Source organism: Gastrolobium bilobum, unplaced genomic scaffold (genome assembly GCF_033153095.1).
Source record: "Gastrolobium bilobum isolate Gb01-03AN ecotype WA unplaced genomic scaffold, APGP_CSIRO_Gbil_v1 utg1842, whole genome shotgun sequence".
In the NCBI taxonomy this organism is placed as follows: Eukaryota; Viridiplantae; Streptophyta; class Magnoliopsida; order Fabales; family Fabaceae; genus Gastrolobium; species Gastrolobium bilobum.
In genome coordinates this window covers 296,403-306,688 of record NW_026897941.1, presented here as the reverse complement: position 1 = coordinate 306,688, position 10,286 = coordinate 296,403, and the positions used below count along the sequence as shown (strand labels likewise).

General features: G+C 34.8%; 1 protein-coding gene across 2 annotated transcripts; it reads right to left on the bottom strand.

Annotated features, from left to right (window-relative positions):
* Nucleotides 1-2,519: 2,519 nt before the first annotated feature.
* Nucleotides 2,520-9,118, bottom strand: LOC133311616 (copper-transporting ATPase RAN1-like). Of its 2 annotated transcripts, none has more exons than XM_061512686.1 (9): nt 8,767-9,118; nt 7,122-7,733; nt 6,076-6,505; nt 5,570-5,895; nt 4,763-4,821; nt 4,313-4,655; nt 3,797-3,985; nt 3,430-3,687; nt 2,520-3,198 (listed from the first exon to the last, which is right to left on the bottom strand). In XM_061512686.1, the coding sequence occupies exons 1-9, from the start codon at nt 9,031-9,033 to the stop codon at nt 2,722-2,724; spliced, it is 2,961 nt and encodes a 986-aa protein (XP_061368670.1). In that variant the 5' UTR covers nt 9,034-9,118; the 3' UTR covers nt 2,520-2,721. The 2 variants fall into 2 exon arrangements, with proteins under 2 accessions (XP_061368670.1, XP_061368671.1); XM_061512687.1 differs by having other exon boundaries at nt 7,122-7,699; nt 8,767-8,882.
* Nucleotides 9,119-10,286: the final 1,168 nt, after the last annotated feature.

Genomic DNA, 10,286 nt, shown 5'->3' with positions numbered 1-10,286 from the left:
TAAATATTTAAACTTCTTTATCCCCAAACTTATCTATATATACTTTGTTAAATCCTTTCGATTTTGGAGTTACATTATCTGTCAGTGTCACCGTGTGAACGTACGCTTATATAATTCTTATGCTTATGCTTGGAATAATGTTGGTTGAAGGAGATATGTAGGACCTAGCTTGGTTTGTTTTCACTGAATTTTATCCTCTCTCTTTTTTTATTTTTTTTGACTCGGTCATGGGATTACTTTGATCAATATACCGACAGGAAATCCATGTTTAAGAGTTCTGACTTATGACAACCTCAAACCATCAAGCTTAATTCTTGAGTTGAATAATGCTAAGTATTGTACCAACAAAAAAAAAAAAGAATAATGCTAAGTACACATAGTTGCATATGCATTATTTCATATGTATACATTTTGGGAATTGATCCGTTTACAAATTTTTTTGAATTTTTTTTACAAATTAGTGTTCTCCCGGGAGAACATAGTGTAGTTTGTAAGAATTTGTAAACAAAAAAGTTTATAAATATAACCTGCCCCATACAATTTTTATCATTTAATTGCAGTTAGGTCCATCAAGATTTATTTATTCAGCCAAAATTTATGTAAACATATTCCGAATCTGATTCTACCATCTCTTATTGATATGAAGTGATATACACTAAAAAAATTTGTAAGAAACAATACTCTTTTCTAGTTCTTCCAATGCCCCCACCACTTACGACAACTTCAAACCAGCAAGCTTTTTAAGATTTTTCGGTGCAACGAGGGAGGGGTTAACCACTTATGATTATGCTTCCAAATACTTTCTGATCTGGTCAAGGATACATATTTTCAAACTTTGAATCATTTCTTACAACAAAATATTCATGATGATGATAGCTGTCATCATGCGTTTTTTAACCATTTGACATTTCTATTGTTGTGGATCCACCTAGCCAGTCCTACAGCTTGTAAAAACAACAATCTCAAATAAGTGACTAGTTTAAATGTCAAGGGATGTTATCTGTTATCCTATTATATAGCGTCCTTTAAATCTATCAAGTGTTCGATCAGTGAGACTTGAGGGATGTTTGGACAATTTCAGATGTTGCTTCTGGATCTTCTTGATGGTGGTAGAAGATCATTGATGAAAACTCTTTCACATATTCTCCTGGACTAGGGATGAATAAGACGAAGTATGCAAATGGGAGAAGTTGCATACATGAGGACAAAGTCTATGGATTTGTACCGACATGAAAATGTGGTCCTAATTTGCATTGATTAGGTATGGTAAAGAAGCGTATTTGGTGTATTAAAAAAAAAAAAAAAAAAAGCATATTTGGTGCCTTTTGATGTTTGGACAATTTATCACGATAGAGATGTAAATAGGCTGAGTTGGATTAAGTTTTGGTCTAAATAGGTCAAATCGATGATAAATATTTTGAACATATCTGACTTATTAAGTTTAGTGTAAGCTAAATTATATATCTTATTTGGCCTATATTAAAAAAAATCAAAAGGTCTAGCCTGAGCTTATTTACCTATTAAGCTTTCAATATCAATAAAGAATTAGAAGAAGAAAAATGAAATTATAATATTTTATTAATTAAATTTATTGAAATATTTATTTTTAATTTATTTTAATAAAATAAATAATATGATATAAGTCAATCTGTAAGTTTATATGCCAAGCTTTGTAAAAGTAGGTCTTTGACCTATTTTCTAAACTGACTTTTTTTAAGGTCTAAATTTATTTTATTTTACTAAATATAATAGTCCATACTCACCTGATGTAGGTCGGATTGTAGGCCCTGATAGGCCGCTTAACCTATTGATACTTTTATATCATAGTAATGATAGGAATACGTGACAGATTCGCTACTGAGAGTCTCAGACCAAGAACAAATAGATTATATTGATATACAATTAATAAGTTAGGCAAGTGTTATAAACTTTTAATTATATATCTCAATAAAATAAAATAAAACTAACTTAATACGACAAAATAAGTCTTTTAAAAAAGACTAGGCTAGTTTATTAGTAAATAAACTAGGAAAACATAAATTAAAATTAAATTAGACCGTAAAATAGATAGTCTATTCCTACCCTACTTGCGAGCAATAGGTTAGGATTTTATAACAGCAAGGCTTATTCCTGTGAGATAGGCTACAAGTTACGGCTAGTTATGTTAACGGTACTACACTAATTTTTAACAAGTAATCCTTCCTCAAATGTGATCAGTGTGGAAAATCAGGCTAAATATTTTTAGGCCCGGTGGGAAACGTGATGGTATGGTTGGTATCATATTACTCCACTCTCGTTAAGAAAGTCATTTGCACAAATCAAAACGTACTTCAAATATCCCCTTCTTAAAGTGAATCTCATCAACTCCTTGAAACTATGTCGCCCGTGACATTTTGTGTTACCACCAACTTGAAGAGTTGTTATTTGTCAAGAATTGTGTGTTTGTCTTCCCATTATTCCTTTCCGTTCCCCACCTCGTACCTAATTCTTGAGTTACGCGTAAACATTTATGGGTGAATATGTACATGTGGAAGGGAGAGAGTGCTACACCAATTACAATCAAAGTACATTTACAAATTAATGGGCCGTTACAATTACATTAGCACCCCCTAGGAGTGCAGGAACTGAAGGAACAAGCACAAAACTGAAATTGCAAGTTCCTGTCAAAGTCATTTATACCGGCAGAATCTAAAACCAATAATTATTCATATTCCTTTCTTGTTATTCTACAACTATTTCAAGTATTGTAGTGAGTCTGGGTCTTCTATATCTCCTAAGAAGCAAAGAAGAGCATACAACACTTACAGAAGAGAGAGCCATGCACGCACCAGCAACCCATGGAGGCAGCTTGATCCCCAGTGAAGGATATAAAACCCCGGCAGCAACTGGTATAGCCACAATGTTGTAAGCCATAGCGAATACGTAATTCAATCGAATACGAGAAAAGGTCTTCCTGGAAAGATCGATGGCTGTGATCACATCTTCCAAGTTATTTCTCATCAACACGTAGTCAGCAGCTTCTATGGCAATATCAGTGCCAGCCCCAATTGCCATACCAACGTCAGCAGCAGCTAATGCAGGAGAATCATTGATACCATCACCCACCATTGCAACTATGCTTCCATCTTTTTGGAATGACCTAACAACGTCAGCCTTTCCAGCAGGCATAACCTCCGCCCTAACATCTTGGATGCCAACCTGTCACACGATATGCTTGTTATCCCAAGTTTGACAACAAATTCAATTTCTATTTCATAAAATTTATGTTGCAACTTGGCTATACGTAAGTACTGATTTTGCTTTAAACAGATAGTCCGTTAGTTATATGATTCACAATATAGAGCTCAAGAAACTGGCAATTAATGATTACTTAAAAATCATACCATTAGTAGCAAAAATAAATAAAACATACTACAAATATATACAGACCTCCTTGGCAACGGCACGAGCTGTTCTCCAATTATCTCCTGTAACAATAACAGGTATGACACCCATTTTCTGAAGGCCCTCTATAACTACAGAAGCTTCTCTCTTTAGTGGGTCCGCAACCCCTAAGACTCCAATTAATATATCATCGTATGCTACCAGTATCCCTGTCTTTGCACTTTCTTCAAGTTCTACCACGCAATTTTCCACTTCGGTTGAAATATCTATGCCACTTTCCACCATCAGCTTCCTGTTACCAACCTGTTGAAGACATACTGCCTCTGATAAGAAACTCTTTGGAAACTTTGAAGTAAATTCGACAGTATTTAGAGATCAAGACAGCTATGTTACAATAGTAAAAAGACACTACCAAAATACGCTTCCCATCTATAAAGCATTGGACACCTCTTCCTGGAAGAGAAGAGAAGTCTGAGACATCAAAAAGCCACCCAGACTTCACATCATTCTGGGCATCAGTAGTAGCAGAAGAGTCATCAAAGAAATGAAAATGGCGTGCATATGCTAATATCGCTTTTCCCAGTGGGTGTTCACTACTAGCCTGAATCATAAAAACAAAATGAAATAAAACAAGTTATAATTGGTTCCTCTAACAGGCCTCACAAACATGAAATACAACGATGAAATTTTCTTACAATCAAACATCTAAGAAACTATAAATCTACTCTAATCTTGTTCCTCATGCCATGACAGCACACCGCAACACTATTCAAGAAGTTAAGCTGTTTGTGAAAAGAAGGGGAGAGGAAATGCAGAAAATATCCCATATAAATACCTTCACCTCTATGTAAGCTCTGAACCAGATATGTGACAATATTATAAACAGACAATAAGAACAAGTAACAATCATCAAGAAATTGGAATTCACCTCAGCAGAAGCCACCAACTTAAGAAATTCTCCGCGATCCATTTCTGTGAATACCTTGGCAGTAGTTACAGTGGCTTTTCCCTGAGTTAGAGTACCTGTTTTATCAAATATTACATACTTCACCATCTGAGCCCTTTCCAAGGCATCTCCTCCTTTAATTAACACTCCATTGTTAGCCCCAACCCCTGTAGCCACCATGACAGCTGTTGGTGTTGCCAAGCCAAGTGCACAGGGACATGCAATCACAACTACAGATATTGAGAACATTAGGGCAAAAACAAAGTGATTTCCATTCTCTGGCAGCCACTCTTCTGGGTAAGCTCCAATAGAGCCAGCAATATACCTACAGATAATAAGCCCAAACTTTAAGAGAAAAGTAGGAATAAGAATTCCAATCACACTAGAAATCAACTTCTATCAATATGCCAAAACCAATTAAGGTGATCTTACCAACCCAGTAGTGTCAATAATGCCAAAGAAACAACAGTAGGAACAAATATGCTTGCTACCTGCAAGCCAAGACAACGGCACCTGAGTTCATATCTAATATTTCTTCAATCATATATGGACCAATCAACTACTCAATGTTATAAAATCAATAAAAAATGATTACTTTTAGAAAATTATGAGCAAACAGAAAACAGCCCATTCATTAAGGAAGAAAGCCAAAAATTGGAATAAGTGGATTCCTTAATACCCCATTTTTCAGCGATCAAAGGAGAGCCTTCAAAGATCACCCCAACTCTAAGCTTAATCAGATTTTCCAGAAAAGCAGTCAAGGAACTAACAAATGCTGACTCCTTGCTACTTGATGTAACTTTTGTTAGCTGAGGTATGCTAAATTCCATAGTTTAGCCTAACAAAATATATAAAGAGTAACAACCACGGTAGAAATACCATCCGTCCATCACAAACCAATTATTATCATCCCACCCTTTATATTGTCATAATATATGTCACGTTCTATCTGGGCAAGGCAAATCTAACTTAACAACAATTGATATTGACAATAACAAAAATTGTAATATTTAAAATAAAATAAATGAACATATGTAATTGTCAAGTGCCAGGTTCTATCAAAACATGAAACATTGTAGTGAACTGCATAACTGTTTCACAAGCTAATACTTTCTTTACCACAAAAATAGCATGCAAATTTATTCTATGCAAAAAAACATACACCATGAAAGTAAGTCCAGTAGAACATAAAGGTCTCCCTAGGTGATGGTCAAACACAACCATAACAAAAATACTTACATAATCAGCAAACTTCTGAATGGGAGCTTTGGACATCTGGGCTGTCTCAACCAAACTAATTATCTGACTCAAAACTGTATCAGATCCTACTTTGGTAGCTTGAATGTGAAGGACGCCATGAAAATTTATTGTACCTCCAATAACGGAAGCATTTACTTCCTTCAAAATAGGTACAGATTCACCAGTTACCATGCTCTCATTTACATAACTTGAGCCCCAAGTAACAATACCATCAGCAGGAATCTTTGTACCAGGAACAACTTTTAACGTGTCACCAGGTTGAATAAGCAAAGAATCAATTTCCCTTTCTTCAATAGATCTACCACCTAGTAAATCATTATAATTTTAGTTATTGTCTTCAATGAATTGAAGAAATCCAGGACATGACAAATGACGTAACCTTCATCAATGAGCTTTAAACTTAAATATAAGATAATCAAAGCCAAAGATGATTCATCTCCTTTATATTATGAAAACAAGGCACATAAAATGAAAGTGATATCCACCTTTATCTTTGACAACTAATAATGCTGTTGCAGGAGTAAGTTCTACTAATTTCTTGATGGCATCGGAAGTCTTTCCCTTAGCAAGGCATTCCAAATACTTGCCCAACAATACAAATGTTATGAGCATAGCACTTGTTTCAAAGTATGTTGGGGACCAAAATCCAGTAATAGCACCATATAGAAGAGCACAAACAGAATAGACATAAGAGGCAGTTGTTCCCACAGCAACCAGGACATCCATGTTTGTTGAACCATTTCTAAGAGCTCTGCCAGCTGCAACATAGAAGCGCTTCCCAACCACAAATTGGATGAGACTCACCAATGCCCATTTCAACCAATCACCCATGAGGAAAGGGCCACATCGCCAAATTAACAAGGAATACATTAATGGTATATGAGGACAAACTACTCGCATGAAGAAGAGAGGAATCTGATACATGCATCAAACAAGAATAATTTCAAAAGATCAAACAAGAACCTAAAACCATATGGGATGTTAACACATTAACAGACTCTCAAATTTTGAATATGACAATTATTTGTTTCGGCAACAACATCAAATCTCGTGCTGCTTCTGTATATATATTTTCATGAAGAAAAGAGAAGATGACATCATGAAATAGCATTTCTTCCTTTATATGAAATGAATGCATGGATTAATCCCCCATGAAGGAAAATGCCTAAGTTTGATAATACTGCAGCAACTAGATGATTTCTATCCGAAACCCCCAATTCTCCTATACAGCTCTACTCATCCTTCAAATGTGATTCTTCTGAGAATATTTTTCTAAGAATAGACAAGTAAATTTACTCCTAGTATATCTGTGTGGATGTTTTTTAGAGAGAGCACACTGTTTAAAACTTTATGCATATAATGAGTAGCTGATCATCAGTGTCAGTACATCATCTAACAAGAATTTTGTCATGTGATTTTGCATATCGATAGAGATCAAGATTAGATGGAAAGGAATACAAATATAGAAAGAAAAGGAAATACAATGAAACTATATGATTGTTATAAAAATTGAGATTAAAGAAATGCTCACACTAAGAAACAGGCTGGAGATAAAGAGCCGAAACATAGTTGAGGTCTCTTCAACTTTAGAAGCCATCCTTGTATAAGGGCTTCTAACATGCAGTTTAAACTTTCCATTGCTTCCCCCATGGATCCCATCAACTAAGGATCTAGAACTGAGAACTTCAGGATCAAACAGAACATCCAATTCACCTGATATCTGGTCAAAATGAAACTGCCTTACTCCTTTCATGCTGCTTAGAATGCCTTCTAAAACTTGTGCATCAATCAGACTGTACACACCAACAACCTCTAAAATTATTTTATCCTGCTCACTGCTCTGTTCAAATGAAGCTTCAAAACCAGAATCTTCAATTGCATTGACTATATCATCTTTACTGATTACACTGGGATCATATTCAACTTCACCTAACGAAGTAGCCAAAGCTACCACAGCCCTTTTGACCCCAGGAAGATTTCTCAAAATACCTTCAACAGAATCTACACAGGCTGCACATGTCATGCCTCCAATTCTGAACTGTCCCACCAGGTTTCCATGTGGCATCTTTCCAAGTGTACTGGATTCAGGTAATATTTCTGCTTCAAACCCTGCATCTTCAATTGCATTTTTAATGTCTTCATCCTAGAATACGACAAGTTTCAAAACATAATTCAATATCTATTGAATACAAGCTTCACTTATTCATACAAATCACCGAAGAAAGACTTAATTTGTTTTTATTCAATTAATATAGGACATAAGGACCAGCTTTTCAGCCCGTAGTATTCATCTGCCTAACAAAAAACCGCCATTCAAGAAAGATATTATTCTTCAATAGTAGCAGAGCCGGATGGTTGAAGGAATCCTGTCTTACTGACCAGAATTATGATAACTAAGCAAAAGAGTTTTTCTAGTAAACTGCAAAAAAAGCAATAATATCCACACAGATATTGAGTTGAAGAGAGGAAGACACAATCAGTTGAATTTTATGATGAGTCATCACGAGAGTGAGAGAAGAAGCTTCACATCAACCTTAGTCAACATTTTAACAGAAAAACGCACATAGGGATAACCTGTAGCTTAGGCCCAAAAATAACCGTGAAATTATATCCAAAATATAAAAAGGAACGCCACCAAAATGAGGGAGCAGATCAAAACTAAGAAAAAAAAACACGGGTACAACCACCATAAAAAATCCACCACGCTCATAATTTACAAAAAGAAAAAAAAAATCGTAATAACTAAGAACAGTAAGAGATGAAATGGAGAGTGTTTGCCAGAGAAAAGTTATCGTTCCTTACATGCTTAACTTACAATGAACAAATGTCCACTTGATTGCAAATTATCAGCAAGCGAGAGCAATAAATGTCCAAAGCAAACTTTAATTAACCTTATTTAAACCAACAAAGCAATAAATTTCAACAAGCAAAAGTGGTTAACGATATCTGACACAACCAGCAAATTTTTACATGAGACGATCCGGATCCTAGCACAAACCAATGAAACACATTAAACTCACCACCATGATTAACCAAAAACCACTTAACCGATTCAAGTTTAAAAAAAGGAAAGAAAAAAAAGCAAATAACAAAATAGTAAAAATAATAATTACAATAAGTAAATAACTAATTAAAACTTAGTTAGCTACACAATCAAACACTCCAAACAAGTTAACCTTGAGCAGAGCAGGGTTGAAAACGACGTCGGCTTTGTTCTGGAGCAGGGCGACGGAAGCGCTGAGAACGCCGTCGACGGCTTTCAGAGCTGATTCGACGGAGTTAGAGCAAGCGGCGCAGGTCATGCCGGAGACTCTCACCTGAATTCGCCTTATCCCGTCGTCAATTCTGTCGTAGGAGTCCAATAGCCGCACGTCCTCGAGGTCATCGGATTCATCGCCGCCGGCGAGGGAAGTGAGCTGCAGGTCTCTTACACTTGGAGCCATCAGGTGAGAGAGCGAAGAGAGAAAATGGGAGAATTTAAGAGAAAGAAAAAGGAAAGGAAATGAAAAAGAAAGTGAAGAAAAAGGGAAATCGAAATGGAAATTTTTCCCAAGATGGTGATGTTATTGTTGGGAGACACCAAACTTTTTTCCTGTTTCGACCTGATTTTTGACGATTTTGCCCTTGGTATTTTTATTGAATTCCGAATGGGTACATTGTACTTTCCACTTACAAAATACAAATTATATATATAATTGAGGATTGTAGTTCTACTCAACAAGGGGTACGGAATACGACACGACACTTCGACACGTTAATTCTAAAAAATATTAAATTTCGACACGTTAAGACACATTTTGATATTATATAATATTTATAATTTATATAGTGTATATTATATTTAATATTCAATAATTTAACAAAAAAATAAAATTAAACTTATAATACTCATCAATTTTCAAAGAAACATAAGATATCCTAAATATTTATATTAAACTCAATAAAATAATAATCGTAATCGAACGAATCTAATAGTTGGAACTCAAACTGTAACGCAACGTAACATTTGAACCTTTTTGAATCTTTGCAACGAGTATTAAAGTGTCGGGAAGTGTCAGAGTGTCGATGAGTATCAGAAAGTGTTGGACACGAGACGTCAAGAATTTTGAAGTGTCGGTGCTTCATAGGTTATACTGCATGTTATGGACACCGTGTTCGTTAGGGATTTTTGCTTTTTTCTTTTTTATATAATTTTTTAGTCTTCATCTTTTTTCCTTTTTTTGAAAGGATGTACTATATATCCGTACATATATCCGTAGCATAGAAAAAAATCTAATTCGTTAGGTCCTACATAACACCGATTTTACTTTTAATAACACCGCATTTTCTCTAAATAATAACTAAATGCATATGCATGTTTATTAACAAAAAAAGTTAACATGTAAAAGGAAAATTATTGTTAATTAAAAAGCATATTTTTACTCATCATCAATTAATTAATGTGATTAATAAATATTAGAAAAGAGCGGAAGTGAATTCTCTCTGTTGAAAAAGACATGATATTATTATGTATACAATCATAACCATACCAAAGGTGAATTAATAGTAATAAAAGAAAAAAAAAGTATTAAATTAGATAGTTACTAAATCATAATCATTAATTCATCTTTATATAAGTATAAAAGGGGGATCACCTCCAAATTATGCAAAATGTCAAGCCTTCAAAGATATTCTTGATGAGTGCCAATTGGAGGAT

Bases quoted from the DNA above. Each gene is read 5' to 3' on its own strand.
- LOC133311616 (XM_061512686.1), bottom strand. From the start codon at position 9,033: ATGGCTCCAAGTGTAAGAGACCTGCAGCTCACTTCCCTCGCCGGCGGC. The intron at 4,822-5,569 runs GTAAGTATTTTT...CTTGGCTTGCAG, and splicing joins TTCAGAAGTTTGCTGATTAT to GTAGCAAGCATATTTGTTCC. The intron at 3,688-3,796 runs GTAGTGTCTTTT...TGTCTTCAACAG, and splicing joins TAGATGGGAAGCGTATTTTG to GTTGGTAACAGGAAGCTGAT.